Here is a 16,157-nt window from a genome sequence, read left to right on the forward strand (position 1 = left end):
CAGGCTACGAACAGATGTTTTCCTAATGTATGTGTTCTATTCCAGGAAGCTATTGGCTTGCTCAGTAGTCTCAGTGCAAGAAGGGACAAAAGTAGAAGCCCCCCAGAAGCCAGTCCTCTATCAGAAAATTTAATTCAGGCTAAAATAATGCCTCAACACTTGAGGCTGTCAGAGACAAAGATGCCAACTCATCAGTCAGAGACAAATGGCATTTCAAATCACAATGAAGAAGCCTCTGTGCCAAAGATAGTTGTACAACAATACAGAGAAGAAAAGATAATGTCTCCATCAATGCCAAATACCTATGCACAAGTTGCAATACAGATAGAGAGCCAAATTCGGACTTGCCAAGAAACCAATGCACAAAAACGTCAGATAATTCAAGATACTAGTCAGATACCTCAGCAGCAACCACAACAGGACCTTAGCAAAAAACATGAGCAAGAAAAACAGCAGCCATTTAAATACAAACCAGAGCAAAAACTAGTAGAGAACAAAGAGCAAGTGTTGAATCTAGAACAACCACAACCATGTCAGGATAAGCAAGAGCAACAAGACGGTCTTGAAACAATTTGCCAGTTTAAAGTGAAACAACACACACTCCCAATTGTAAAAGAAGAAACACTTTTTAAACAGGCAGCTGAGGAGATTTTATGTCAGCAACCAGCTCCAAAGAAAAAATCTCTGAGTTCACAAGAACTTCAAAGCAGAAAGGCTCAGGCCATCAAGAACCGTCCATGGCTTCAGAAAGCAGCCCATCCAGAAAGAAAAAGTCCAGCTCCTTCTCAAAAAACCCCTGAATCCCAAGTGAAGGTGACTGCGCAAACACAACAACAAAAAGAACAATACCAGTCTGCAAGGGAAGGGCAGCAACAAAAGAAGCAGTCTCAAGACAGTAAAAAACAACCACACCCACCTGTTAGACAGATAGAACCTGATTCAGGCACCAACAATAAATCTCAGATCCAGTCTTATACAAAATCACATGTCATAAATCAGTCAGAACCAAAGGTACAGGCTAATCTTCAGTCAGTACCCCAGGTTCAAATCCAGTCCAGAAGTTTGGTTTACTCTTGTGCAGATGGTCCACAACCACCATCAGCCATGTCCCAAACCAGAATCAGTCAGTCACAGAAACAAATACTTCCACAATCCCACAGTCATGGTCAAACAGGTGTCCTTTATGGACCTCATCTTCCCTTGCATATCCCTGCAGGGACTACAATCAGACCCACATCCCCTTATCAGGCATCTCCACCAGGTTTTATCCAGCTTCCCGTGCCGTCCCACATTCAGCTTCGTAGTCATCCACAATCTTGGGGTCCTGTTAGACCCCCTTCCCCTAAGCCACCAACAACTGACAGGCCTGAAACCCAAGGTCAGCAAAGTATGACTCTGTCTCTCCCTCCACCCCAGTTGAACAAACAATCACAGCTTTTTGCTCATTCAGTGTGCCAACCTCAGATCCCAGCAAATTTGGGAGATCAAGCTCCTGCACCACCTCAACCTGTGGCTTATTCTCAAGCCATTTCCCAGTCAATTACGCAGGCTCAAACCCATTCTCAGCAAAGAGCAAACGTTCAAACTAATACTTTTTCCATTGACCAGGCTCAGAATATTATTGGTCCACATCAACCTCAGCCACAAATTTGTCATGAGGGCCAACATGTAGTCCGTTATCAAGATCATTCAGCTACAGATCCCACAACTCTCAGCCAGTCACCAGCCTTTCACCAAGGTCTTTATTCTCCATGCCAACTGCAAGCATGGCCACAAGTTAGGCCTGCAACCCACATGTCTGTTCAGCATCTTCAAGCTACAACTCAACCTTTCCTTTGCCCTGAGATTTATCCTCAGCCTCGGTTTTCAGCTCAGCAGTGTGCAGAAAACCAAGAGCTACAAAATCAAGCCATTCCACAACAAAAGCATCCAGTTTCACAAATGTGTTGCCAGCAAATTGCTCAAGGTTCACATTCTGGGGAATATTCAGCAGCTCATGTTTTGCCACAGTGGCCACAGCAAACAACTCAGATCAGCTCCCATGCGTATGTGGTGGATCTATCCAGTACTCAGCCTCAAATTAGTCCCCAGAGAAATACTCAAGCCTGGACTCAAACAAATCCCCAAATAAGTTCCCAGAGTCACGTCCAACAGAGTCCCCAGAAGAGAGCTTATAATATAGCACAGAAAGAACAAGGCCTGATTCAGCAACAGACCTGGTTTCAGCCGCAACCACAGCCCCATACTTATCACCAACCTCCATCTCAGACATATTTACCAGCTCAGCACCTTCTCCAAAGGCAACATCACTCTCAACCTCAGATTCAAACTCAAATACCTCTACCACCATCACCACCTGACCAAGCACAGTCACAGTTCTCTACACAGTACCAAATACACAATCTTCAAGGCCAGTCCCAAACACAGACCCAGACACAGCTACAAAGTAAACCTCCTGCTAAGAATAATCAGCCTTCGTCTAATCCTCTCTTTCATCAGCTCCCTCCCAAATCCACACACTTCCAAGTCCTGTCGCACCCAGTGATTGAAATCAAAAGTGTGACACCTCCCCAGGCCAAACCTCTGGGTCAGGCAGAGTTGGATCCAGCAACTCTGTTTGAATTGTTAGCTCAGCCAAAAGGACAATCATCAGCCCAATTAAAAACAAAACCCATAAGTGACCCCATTCCACTAATTGCTACAGCAACAACGATACTCAATGTAGAAACTTTGCAAATCAAGAAGGAGCAGACACCACAGGCCCAAGTTTGCTCACCATCTGCACCTGGTATTGTGTCTGCCATAGAACCTATAGATGAACATCAGGTGGAAAAAAGGTCTGTGGTTCTGTCTCCCGAAAAACCTGATGTAGAATCTACACAGCAGTCCAATGTGGTGACAAGAACTTCATCACAACCAACAGCTCAGTCACAGATTCAACGCAGTGTTCAATCAGTAACTGAACTTAAGGTGCAATCATCGCCAGTACCCAAGCCTAAAGTCCAATCTTCACTACAAACCCAGCAGAGTGCTCATTCACCAGAGTTGACCAAGTCCCAAACTTTGACACAGTCCAGGGTTCAATTGCCCCCTCAGACAAGTCAACCAGTGTCAGCACTTATTTCTCAGATTCATGTGGAATCTCTGAATCTCTTCACTAAACCATCCTCACTAGATCAAGTGCCTTCCCAGGCCTACACAGAGGCCTACGTGAAGGCCCAGGCTCTGGCCAGTAATCACTTCGAGGAAGCCAAGCATTGCCTGCAAGCGCATATCATGGAAACAATCTCTGTCTTCAAAGACAAGTGCCTGACATTTGAGGAAGCATCAGTAAAAGAGGTGAATAGATTTTATTTGCTTAACACAGCATATGGTTAACATATAAAAACACAGATTATTTTAGTGAGAATATGTTGTTTTTTCTCCCTGTATTAAAAAAATATTTTGATCTTTTCAGTGTGTGCAATATTAATTTTGCAAAGTCAGCTAGGAATGTTATACTTATTGGCTAATATATTCCAGTTGAGCTCTGCATATAAATGAGATATTCTGTTTGTTGGATGAAATCTCACACAGCCCATGTCAACCACCTGAGACCGATTACACTGTCCAAGATGCTGAAAGTCTTAAAGAGAGCTGGAAGCACAAATAAGTACAAGAAAACTGAAGAAATCATGAATTCAATTGATATAGTCATTGCAATATTCAGCAATAGCATTGTATAACTTTCTAATTTCCCTGTAGCCCTAATAACCCAAGTAAAAATCTGATCAAAGCAATGATGATGTGCTTAGTTTGTCATAAGCAACTGCTCCATATTTGTTTAATAAATGGTGGCTATGTAGAAACTGTGCACTTTTAAAAAAACTCTCTTTGAGTGTACAAGAAATTTACATAACCAGGTAAAAGGTATGTCCTGATTTGTAAAAAAAAGAGGGATTTTTTTTTCAACTAAGGCATATCAAAAATATGGTTATATCACATTTATTGGTATAAAGATTTAATTAGCATAAAGATTAAAGTCACTGATGAGACTTCCCTTCATTTTTCCTCCTGCAGGCTCTTGACCCAGAGTTACTTGCGGAATTCCTGAGAGCAGCCAAGGGCATGGAGGCTTTCTGTACTCCGTCTCAACTCAAAGAGATGGCATTATTTACTCAGTCTGTCCAATCACAGTGGGAGGTAGGTTATAACAAGAATTGCTCAAAATCTTCATTGTGATTTTAACCCTCCCACAGTCTTAGTCTGATGCTCAGGAGGAGACCGTCACACTGAGGAGACCATCAGTTCAAAAAAACCCTCAAAAATGCATCAAGGGCACAGTCAGACCTTGCACAGAGCAAAAACTTGTGGTGTCCAAATGACTCTGGTTGACTCCCAGAGTGTTAAAAACCAGAAACACTTCTGTTTCTGGTTTTTAATTAATTTTTTTTTAATGATTCAGTTGTTTAAAAATGTCTTTTGCCAACCTTTTTAGCCCAAAATAACTCATAACAGTGTTGTAATTTTATCTTTTTATAACACCTAAACACCAAAATAGTAAAAGTGATATTTGGGGACTTCCGGTTATGGCGGCCACGTGAGAAGACGTACCGAACTTTGCCCTGCTGCTTGTTGCTTTAATATGGGAAAAATAACCACTGTTCACAAAAGATTTATGCCTAAAAAAAGGATAATTTGATGTACAATGCCTAGCTTGACCAAACAACACAAAGGGAATTCGAGGCATCCAAGCAAACAAAGCTGTTTGACCATAACCTCTATAGAGAAGCTTGCAAAGCTAACAGAAACATGGCTGCACAAGAAGGGAAAAGCGAGTCTGAAAATAGAAAGTTGGATCAAATCCTAGCCGCATTGGAGACATTAAGAAGTTAGTTTTCTGCGAAACTTGATGGAGTGATGGTGACACTACAAGATGTAAAACAAGAAATGAAACACTATGATGAACGTATGTCACGAGTAGAGGACCCTATTTCCACCACGGAAGATGAAGTGGCTAACCTACAAGCTAACGTGAGCGCCTTGCAGGCTGAAAATAAATTGATGGAGGACAAATTCATGGACTTGGAAACAAGGTTTCGCTTTAATAACTTAAGGCTTGTGAATTTGCCAGAAGGTGCGGAAGGTCCAGATTTATGTGCTTTTTTGAAGAAGTGGATACCGGGGGCGTTGGGGAGTGAGGCGCTGCAGCCCTTGATGAGCTTGGAAAGAACTTACAGATTAGGCCCAAGAGCACACGGCGTTTCCCGACCAAGAGCCTTGATAATGAAGTTCCTCAACTACCGAGAAAGGCAAGCCATCATTCGAGCTGCACGGGAAAAAAAAGTACATCTTCTACAAGGAACAACACTTCTACCCCGACCTGGCAACTGGGCTTCACCAGCTGAGGAAAAAATTCTATCCGATCTGGGAGGAGCTGCGTAAATTGGGCATTTGCAATGGAGTAACTCACCCTGCAACACTTCTAGTGACTTATGAAAACAAAACATTGGCATTCAAAACACCTGGGGAAGCAAGTGAGTTTCTCAAGAAGATCCGAGAGAGCTCAGGACACACAGAGCACTAAGTTAAGAATGAAGCCTCAGATGATATGTAAAGAAAAGTGCACAAATAACTGAAATCCATTATATGATATCTTACAGTTCTCGTGTACTCATGCAGTATACATGTCTTGCTTTGCATTCCAATGCGTCGATTTGGTTTGTTATATATTTATGTTCCTAAGTATGTTACATACTCCTAATATTCCTAATTTTGTAACAATAAGCATTTAAGTGTAAAATTGTCCTTTAAAAGGTTTTTCAGTTTCAGTGGGCAGGGTTCCAAAATCTTGTTTAGCAGCAACAAGGATATTTCCTGTGGAATAGGCTAAGAGTGGTTCTGCTGATCCTCACTGGTTGTGGATTGGTTCCTGGCAATAAGGGGAGTCTAATGGATTGGGGTGGGACTCTCCCAGTTTGGGGAAGGGAAATGGTGGAAGGAGTTTTTTACGTTTTGTGTGCTGGATGTGTGTTCTGACTTCCGGTTTTGTTGTGTCTCACATTTCTATAATATGAAGCAATCCACTACTTTTGTTACTTTATGCCTCAAACCATAAAATTTTATTTTATTTCATGGGAATGCAGGGGTCTTCAACGCCTCCAAAAAGTCAAGCAAGTCTTGAATAGATTGATTAAAATTGTATTTCTTCAGGAAACGTATCTTCTTGTTGAGAACATATGGCTCTTAAAGGTAAAGAGGAGGTGAAGGGGCAATATATATAGGATACCGTTCACATTCCATTCTAGAGGAGTTATGACTCTAATACATGAATCGGTGCCACTGCAAATTAAAAACACTAATAAAGACAAAAGAGGATTCTCCAAGGCTCCCTAATGTCAGAAACTCTAATTTTAACTAATATATATGGCTCTAATGTGGATGACAGTAATTTTTATAATGATTCATTCCTCACCCTTTCAACGCTTACAGGATCACACATCATGGGGGGGACTTTAATTGTGTATTAAATGCAAATATGGACAGATCAACTGGACTAGATTAGTCGCATAACAACTGTAGAGCTGCAATTCATAGAGTGATGAAGGAGCTGAAGTTGCAGGATGTTTGTTTTTAGAATTCAAGATTGCTACTATGACAATATTGTAATTTCAGATCATGCTCCATGTTGTTTGGTTTATAAATATAATAAATTAGAGGGAGGTGCCAATTCCAACATAAATGATTACAAGACAAAAACTTTGAACTATTTAGGAAAACAAATTGATGAATTCTTCCAGGCTAATACTACAGAAACAACAGCAAGAATAAAATGGGAAGCATTTAAGGCCTTCATATTATACATATTACTAGTTATACAGGGTCTAAAACAAAACAAACTGAAAAAACGAGAATACAATTAGAAGATAAAATAAAAGTAATTCAAGCTAAAGTAAGTAATTCCTTTTCAACTAGAAAAGGAATTATTGATCTTGAGAGCAGAATATGATCAATATTCAGCTTCAAGAGCTGCATCAAGTCTTTTGCGACTCAGGCAAACATTCTATGAACAAGGCAAGAAAGCAGGCAAGTTACTGGCATGGCAAATAAAACAGTTAGAAACTAAACAACCAATAACGTCTATTATATCAAATGAACTAATCTTGCAAGACCCCCAAGAAATTAATGCAACTTTTAACAACTACTATGAAGAATTGTATAAAGCAGAAATAAACATAAAATTAGAAAACAAATCAATTTTATTTATTTTTTTAAATATACCTAAATTCTCAGAGGAAGAAAAGGACAAATTGAATCTAGAAATTATGAAAGAAGAGTTAGGGCTGGTTATTGACAATATAAAATCAGGGAGAAGAGAAGGACCAGACGGCCTTCCAATGTATTTACATAAGACCTTTAAAGACAAGCTTTTGACCCCATTATTAGATATGTTTAAAGAAATTTTCCATTCAAATTATTTCCCCCCTCAATGAATACTGTTATGATTATCCTTTTGCCGAAGACAGGCAGAGCTCCAAATAAATGTGAGAACTTTAGTTTACTAAATTCTGATCTGAAAATAATCTCCAAGCTGCTAGCACAACGTTTACAAAAGGTTTTACCAAATCCAATTGACTGAAATCAAAACGGGTTTATATTGGGGAGGCAAGGCTTTCATAACATGAGGCGACTATTAATCATAATTCATTATAATAAGGATACCTCAGATTCTTTTATCACTAGATGCCCAGAAGGCGTTCAATAGGGTTCACTGGGAATATCTTTTTTCAAGTTATGGAAAAATTCAATTGTGGAAACAATTTTGTAAAATGGGTCAAAATATTATACAATAATCCCTCTGCTGAAATAATAACAGAAACATATCTAAGTCAATAAAGATCAATAGAGGCTGCAGACAGGGATGCCCATTGTCTTCTTTACTGTTCACTCTGGCAATAGAGCCTTTTGCTATTGCAAAATGCTCACACCCTCATCTCACTGGAATCACTGTTGGACCTACACAACACAGGATTTCCTTGTTCGCAGATGATGTGATCTTATTCATATCAAAATGAAGTCGATCAGTACAAATTATTGTGGAAATAATTAAATTATTTAGTGAGATATCTGGATACAAAATAAAAACAAGTCTTCTATTAATGAATGCAAATGAAAGAATTAGCCCATCTTCAGATGTATTCCAGTTTAAGATAGTTACTGAATTTAAATATTTAGGAGTACACATCTCTTCAGATCTTGAACAGGAAGCTGCGACCAATTACAAACTCATTTTGAATGAAGTAGATAATTCATTTGAAAGATGGATGCCACTACCAATATCTATGATTGGAAGAATAAATATCAAAAAAATGAACCTATTGCCAAAGTTACTGGATGTATTTCAGAATGTTACTCCTCTGCCTCCTCCTGAATTCTTTTCACAAATAAAGATGTTATGTTTCTTATGGAACAACAGGAAGTCCAGACTCCGTTTGTCTTTACTGTACCTCCCTTATGACCGTGGAGGCTTGAAGTGCCCAAACTTTCACTTGTATTATTACGCTGTGCAGTTGAGGTTTTTGATGTTTTATTGCAGTAATCATTCTCCTCATTGGACTGACATGGAGACTCAGGATTTAAAATTGACTCTCCCTTCATATTTATATTCAAGTTCAATATTAAACCTTCTGAAACACATTAAAAATACATTTCTGAAGAATATGATAAAAGTATGGAGAGATGTAAAACATTTTTAAATGAACCAAATTCTGTCTCTGTTCAGTCCAGTGTGAGGTAACCAATTTTATGTACCTGGAAAAGCTGAATCAACATTTAAAGCATGGAAAGACAAAGGAGTCCAAATGATTCAAAATCTTTATGTATCAGACTCAGACATACTAATGAGTTTTCAGGATCTGCAACATAAATTTCACCTAGATGGGAAACATTTCTTTTAATATTTCCAACTCAGAAACGTCATAAGAACGAATCAAAATAATAATGAGTTGACAAAACCTGCCAAGTCAACTTTAGAAAAAATGTTAACAAAGGACAGTTTGAAGAAAGGCATCATATCAGAGTTTTATCACTCAATGATGTTACATACATCTGAAGGATCTCATGATAGACTTCAGGCTTGGAAAGAAGACTTATTGCTAAAGTTATCTGAAGAAGATTGGCTAACAGCATATAAACTGGCCCACACCAGCGCTATCAACACAGCTCTTAAAATGATTCAATTCAAATGGTTAATGCGGGTTTATATAACACCAGTGGACCTTATAAGGTAAAATAGGGAGATACTTGATGTATGTCCAAAATGTACAGAGGACAGAGGAATTCTGGTTCACTGAATGTGGTGTTGTAAGAAAATTACACTGTTTTGGAAAGAGGTAAAAGATGTAATTGTGAAAATAATTTCCAAGCAAATAATTCTTGAGCCAAAGCTGTTTGTGTTTGGACTGTACCCTGAAATAAATAATTATACTAAAAATGAACAAAGATTTATAAAGTTAAGTTTGCTTAATGCAAAAATATGTATATCGATGTTTTGGAAAAAGACTCATGTGAGAGGCATTTTGTTGTCCTTTTGTGTTTTTTATTTTATTTTGACTTTAATAGTAATACTACTACTGCTGTTGCCACACTTTGCATACTGTTCAAGATGTTTGTTTAAACTGCTAAAATTCTAATAAAGATATTTTTGAAAAAAAAATATATTTATTTTATTTGGGGCGACTCTGGCTCTGTGGGTATCTTGTTATCTTGTGATCAGAAGGTTGTAAGTTTGATTCCAGCTTCCTACTGCCACCTGTCATTGCGCCCCTAGGCAAGGCACTTCACCCCAAATTGCCTACTGATCTGCGTATCTATGTATAAATGTGTGTGTGAATGGCTGAATGTGACTCTAGTGTAAAGCACTTTGAGTGTTCAAAATGATTGGAAAAGCGCTATATATGTTCAGTCCATTAACAATTTCCAATGACTACGGATCTTAGTCTATCTGCTTGCTTTCACATCTCATTCAGGCTCCTTGCATTCCTCTAAGGAACTTATCAGTGGGGATTATGGTGAGTTAGCTCAACTATGGCTTGTCGTGAAAATGCTGCTCTTTTTAACATCGGCCATGATTTTGTTAGTAGACGAAAGGATGCATGTAATTATTAAACGGGATCAATCAAATGATTATTTGAGTTACATCAGTGCCAGCTGCTCCAGTCCTTCAGTGAAACTAAGAGATGGAGAAACGGTGGAGCAAGCCTATGGAGACCACACATTGGTTCATACCACAACTCAGCATCAAGAGGGGGGAATGGGATTTTCTTATGTTAGTTTCAGTTATTTTTGTGTGTTTTCATGTGGGCTGATTAGCCAGTATTTAAGTTTCCCCTTTGTCTCATTTAGATATGTCTGTTTGTTTGAGTTAGTGTTCTCAGTCCGAGTAGAATTAAATCTGTTACTTTGACCTGTTTTATACACCCAACTTTGTCATTTTTATTATAAATCTAACTTTAGTTTTGGGTTAAACCCCCCCCAAAAAGCTTATTTTTGCCTGACTCATTTTTTACTGCTCAGTCCATCACACAGCATTTCTGGTGCTACTTATTTGAGCTGGAATGTTTCTAGTTAAAAAAGGTAAGACTATGATTAAAAGAAAAAAACAGTTTGGTTAAACCATTACAGTGGAGAGCTGATGATGGAGAAAGATTTGACTTTCAGTAGTGAGACTGAAGGACTCAACACGTGAGGAGGAATGAAACGTGAAAGGCAAAAGTTTTCCACCACTTTCCGCCACAGAGCGCGACAGTTGAACGTTTTTCAACTGTCTTGTGTTGTGTCATATTGCATATGCATGTCTACATTTAATAGCTCAAAATTTCACATGCACAAATTTATCTGATCACTTGCATTATAAGATAAGATAAGATAAGATTTATTAGTCATTGTCATCAACAGATTACAACAAGATTAAGACCGTGCTTGACTTGAGTTAAAGTGCAGGTTATATACACACATACACAACACAAAATATAAATATACATAAATAAAAAGATAAGAAACAAACAGTACAAAACAAAAAATAAATAGACATCAGAAGATGGTTGCAGCGCCTGGAGGTGTCACAGAGTAAACATGACATGATCATCGGGTAGAAACTGTTTTTAGGCGATTTGTCCTGGTTTTTATTGCTCTGTATCTCTTGCCTGATGGCAGCAGCTGGAAGAGACCATGGCCAGGGTGTGAAGAGTAATTTAAAATGTCCAGAACTTTGTTGCGGAGCCTGGAAGTGTAAATCTGTTTCATGGTGGGGAGGGGGCAGCCTATGGTTCTCTCTGCTGCCCTGACATCCCTCTGGAGCGCCTTCTTGTCCGAGGATGTGCTGCTGCCGTACCAGACACACAGACTGTACGTGAGCACACTCTCTATGGAGCAGTGATAGAAGGCCTGCAGCAGGTCTGAGGGGAGACAGTTCTTCTGGAGGATTCTCTGAAAGTTCAGTCTCTGCTGTGCTTCTTCAGCAGCTCCTTGGTGTTGGTGCTCCAGGTTAGCTTGTCCTCCAACTCCATGTCCAGAAACCTGAACACTGGGACCCTCTCCACACAGGTCCCACTGATGGTGAGAGGATGGATGTCCGTTTTGTTCTTCCTGAAGTCGATCACCAGCTCCTTTGTTTTGGAGATGTAGAGGAGCAGGTTATTGACTTTGCACCACTCTGACAGTCGCTTCACCTCATCCTGTTCTCCAGCTCCACCTTCCCATCTGAGATGAAACCAACAACAGTCGTGTCATCTGCAAACTTTATGATCTTGTTGTTGAGGTGGTTGGAGACACAGTCATGAGTGTAGAGGGTGTCGAGAAGTTAGCTGAGCACACAACCCTGTGGCGATCCAGTGTTCAGGCTCAGAGCAGTGGAGGTGTGGGGGTCCAGTCTGACCCTCTGGGATCAACCTGTTAGGAAGTCCAGGATGATGGGAGCCCAAGGTTTACTAGCTTGGACACCAGACGTTGGGGGAGTATAGTGTTAAATGCTGAGCTGAAGTCCACAAAGAGCATTCTGTCGTAGTTCTCCTACTTCTCTAAGTGGGTCAAAGCGGCATGAAGTGCTGTGGATACAGAGTCCTCTGTGGACCTCTTTGCTGTGTAGGCAAATTGGAGAGGGTTCAGCTCAGCAGGCAGGCGGGCGAGGATGTGACTCCACACCGGGCTCTCAAAGCACTTCATGACGATCGGTGTGAGTGCCACTGGACGGTAGTTGTTCAGGGTGTTGATGTTGGTTCTTTTAGGCAGGGGGACAATGGTAGAGGACTTTAGGCAGAGAGGGACAGTGGCTTGAGACAGGGACTAGTTAAAAATCTATGTGAAGATTCCAGCCAGTTGGTCTTACCTGCCTCACCTCACACTCCTCTACTGTGAGAGCAGAGCTGCTGTGGACAGGCAGCTGTGATGGAGCTGTGGTAGGTGTCGCCTCAAAGCTGGCAAAGAAGATAATCATCTCCTCTGCCAGGAAGTGGTTCCCTCCGTGCATGGCTGGTTGCTGGGTCTGTAGCTGGTAATGTGCTGGACACCCTGCCACACCTGCCTGGTGTTGTTGCTCCTGAGCTGCTTCTCTATTCTCCCTCTGTATGATGCCTTGGCTCGGCAGATGCCTCTTCTCAGGTTGGCTCTGGTAGAACTGTAGAGTGCTTTGTCCTCTGACATGAAAGCAGCGTTCCTGGCTTTCAAGAGGCCCCGGACCTCCCTAGTCATCCATGTTTTCCTATTCGGATAGATCCTCACGAGTCTGTTCCTAGTGACATTGTCCATGCAGAACCTGATGTAGTCCAAGACTGCTGAGGTGTGGTTTTCCAGGTCCTGATGTGCAAAAACCTCCCAGTCAGTTCTTTGGAAGCAGTCCTGTAGTTGGGGGTGGGGGGTATCGTCAGGCCAGATGGTGACAGTCTGGGTTGTGATGGGGACACGTTTCCGCAGGGGGGTGTAAGCAGGGATCAGTAGCAGGGGCACGTATCAGACTGGCCAAGGTGTGCTAAGGGTTTAGCCCTGTAGGCCTGTCTTATTTTATCAATGAAATCAGTTTTTATTTGTGCAAGATCATCAATGTAAAAAGATGCTAAAATGATTACATTTTAAGTAAGTACTCATCTAATGCAACAAAAACAATCATATCTTAACTGTTTGTTTAGCCTGTGTCAAGAGCTATTCTTGCAAGTTTTAAACTGATTTGTCTTGTCACTGGCCTCAGTCTCAGATTATTCTTTGTTTAAAACAGAGAAATGCACGCAACTGGCCTTTTGTAAGACTCATTTATCCCATGAGTATGTATAGCTTCCAGTCACTCTATATGCATGTGTTTCTACCACAAGTCATACCGGTGTTAAGCTCAATGTTTTTAGAAATCTATAGAACTAACTACTTTGGGGTGAAATCTGTCACTTTTTTATTTTTTTCATTTGTTCTTTATGGTGTTTTATGTAGGAGAGCACTTTGAACTGCCTTGTTGCTGAAATGTGCTTCACAAATAAACTTGACTTGATTCTTGTTGTATGTGATCATTCCCCAGGCTTGCTTCCCAGCTGACTTTGCAGAAGCTGGTCAGCAGTTGGAGACCCTGAAACAGCTGTGTGGCACTCTGAGTCCTGAGGACACTCATCACCTGGCTCAGACACAACTCCTGGAGTGTGAAAAGAGGTTGGCTGCCATTCAGTATCAGCTTAGTAGACATCAAGATTAATCACAACCTGATTCTCTGTGATGTAATGAAAGGGAGGATAGTAATCTGAAAGCTATTTATTGTGTCTCATACTGTTAAATTAATCTGACACACTGGTTTGAGCTGTGTGTAGAACTTCAAGAGCAGCAGGAGGAAGGTTATCAGCACAAGTTTAAAGGCAATGACAGGTTCTTTATTTTTCAGAAACAAGATCCACTTATTTCCTAGGTTAAGATGTGGATGTGAAGCTTTATAGTCTTCACATCTACATGTGAAGATATGAGAATTATTCCCTCATATCTTGCATATCTTATATATTCACAGACATATAAGATATGCTGACATTTATTCATAAAAGCATGAAATTACCTCATATGATCTCAGCTTAATTTAGAAAAATAGACAAAAAATAATTCATTGACTTTCTTTGGATATGGAACAGTTTTTATAAACATTTCTATTACAGCATTTAAAAAAAATTAAATTGGGTATAACTTAATTCTGGTGTTTATTATTGTTTTATTTTGAAGAGTTCATCAAGGCTCTGGTGAGGTTGGGACCACACAGAAGGGATCTAAAAAATCTAGTGAAAAGCTTCCAGTTTCTGGAGAGGTAAGACTAGAGAAAACCTTGTTTTCTGTTAAAAGACCTTCTGTTAGCAGTAAAATTCCAGTGAACAGGTTAATATTTGACCATTTGTTTTTTTTTAAATGATGGAAAAACCTGATGGCTGTCCTTCATTTTCATGAATTACAATTTACACATACTTGGTGCAGATGCATAGAGTACATCACAGAGGCAACTAAATCAATTCATAACAAATCAATTCTGAAAATAATCTCTGACATGGACACAGAGTTAAATGCCTCTTGCTGACAGCGCTGGAAGAGTTATGGACAGAACAGTTTGGAGCACATAAGGCAACAAATATAGTGCTGCTCTCAATATCTGTACTCTTTTATAACATCCATCTGGTACCTCACCATATTCTCAGAAGTGAAAACTCTTGCAATAATACGTGAGTAGTAGGAAGATGTACATACATGACTGAACATCTTAAGACATGCCGAATACAAAGCAAATTTGACTGTTTGACATGAGACAAAAAGGATCAGGGTAAAAACCTCTGCAGACACATAGAACTCAGAAAACCAGAGGTCAGAATCACAGTTTATCCAGTCATTATGTTATGATGGACTCAGTTTTCTACTGTGCTTTTAGAGGAATATTATGGTTTATTGTGGAGTTTAAATTATTAGTACAGTAGTATTAGTTTTATTTTTAATAAAACTGTAGTGTTTATTTTAGAATTACAGTAAAAGAAAATCCATAAAAACTTTCACATGTAATTAATTGGCAATGTGTAATTTTCAGGCAGAGCAGGTCGAAATATTTTGTTATTGTTGAAAGCCGCGTTAGAAAAATAAAGACATCTGAAAATAGTTAATCAGTTTTTGTAGATATAAGATATACCTACAAAATGTATACAATATGCCATGACTGGTTTAAAACATGATTCACTTTATGTTAAGTCAAATGAAATATGGTGGCCCTGAAGTGCAAACCACTTCAACAAATTGAAGAACACAACATTAACAAAATGGAAGAGGTCTGTACCAGTGGGAGACCTGAGTAATCCCTAATTTGACAGTATGGTACTACGTTTTGTTTATGAACCAGCAAAATGTAGTGTTGCTGCAATAAGTCATAGCGTCCGCCATATTGAATGTGGCTAAAGCTAATACAAGTAAACAGACCAAACTTCATAAAGCGCTGTTTTACAAAGTATTTTAAGTTAAGGGATGTCACTGACACATTTTCTCTCACCCACTATTATATTTAGGAATCAAAAAAACATTGAAGACAACATTTCAAACTTTTTGATGTGATTATTGAATTGTTTTGGGCCACAATGTTTACATATGATACAACTGATTATGAAAAGTCCTTTTTTATATTGGCTTTGGTGAACACAGACAATGACACACACACACACACACACACACACACACACACACACGCTTAATATGAGTCCACAAACTGTCGCTATTGCTTCTACATTGTCTTCTGTGTTTGTTTATTCTAAATTCATACATGGTATGTTGGGTTTTTATGGGATTTTCTTCTGGAATCGGAATGTTTGTGAGTGGAATCGGTGTCTGGTGTGTTGCTCCTGTCATGTGGCTGGATACATGGACCAATCGGACCTGTTGTACTTTTATTGGCTCGTGTCGTGTGTGGGTCTCTCTCTTACTCTTGCCGCTATGGTAACATTTAAACCTTCAAAGTAAGATACAGAAACGCTGCAAAAACAAACATTTTACTTTCATGAACAATTTAACTCACAATAACCACAAACTAATGGGAGCCCTGACCTTTATTTTCTCTGCAACGAGACGGTTCCATCTGGGAGTGATGGGGAAACAATGACACTCGAAGTGTTGCTTATGCTATGCTCGCTATGTGGCGA

At 39.7% G+C, this 16,157-nt stretch overlaps 1 protein-coding gene across 7 annotated transcripts in view; it reads left to right on the plus strand.

Moving 5' to 3' along the window:
- The window catches only part of LOC122845669 (nesprin-2-like), a 283,421-nt gene that overhangs the window by 75,881 nt on the left and 191,383 nt on the right, over positions 1 to 16,157 (plus strand). For all 7 annotated transcript variants that reach the window (XM_044141999.1, XM_044142000.1, XM_044142004.1 and 4 more), the window contains exons 23-26: positions 46 to 3,339; positions 4,060 to 4,182; positions 13,538 to 13,665; positions 14,218 to 14,299. In XM_044141999.1, coding sequence (XP_043997934.1) covers positions 46 to 3,339; positions 4,060 to 4,182; positions 13,538 to 13,665; positions 14,218 to 14,299 — 3,627 coding nt within the window. The remainder of the gene's footprint in view (positions 1 to 45; positions 3,340 to 4,059; positions 4,183 to 13,537; positions 13,666 to 14,217; positions 14,300 to 16,157) is intronic.

This window comes from Gambusia affinis, linkage group LG16, assembly GCF_019740435.1.
Source record: "Gambusia affinis linkage group LG16, SWU_Gaff_1.0, whole genome shotgun sequence".
NCBI classification, from domain to species: Eukaryota; Metazoa; Chordata; class Actinopteri; order Cyprinodontiformes; family Poeciliidae; genus Gambusia; species Gambusia affinis.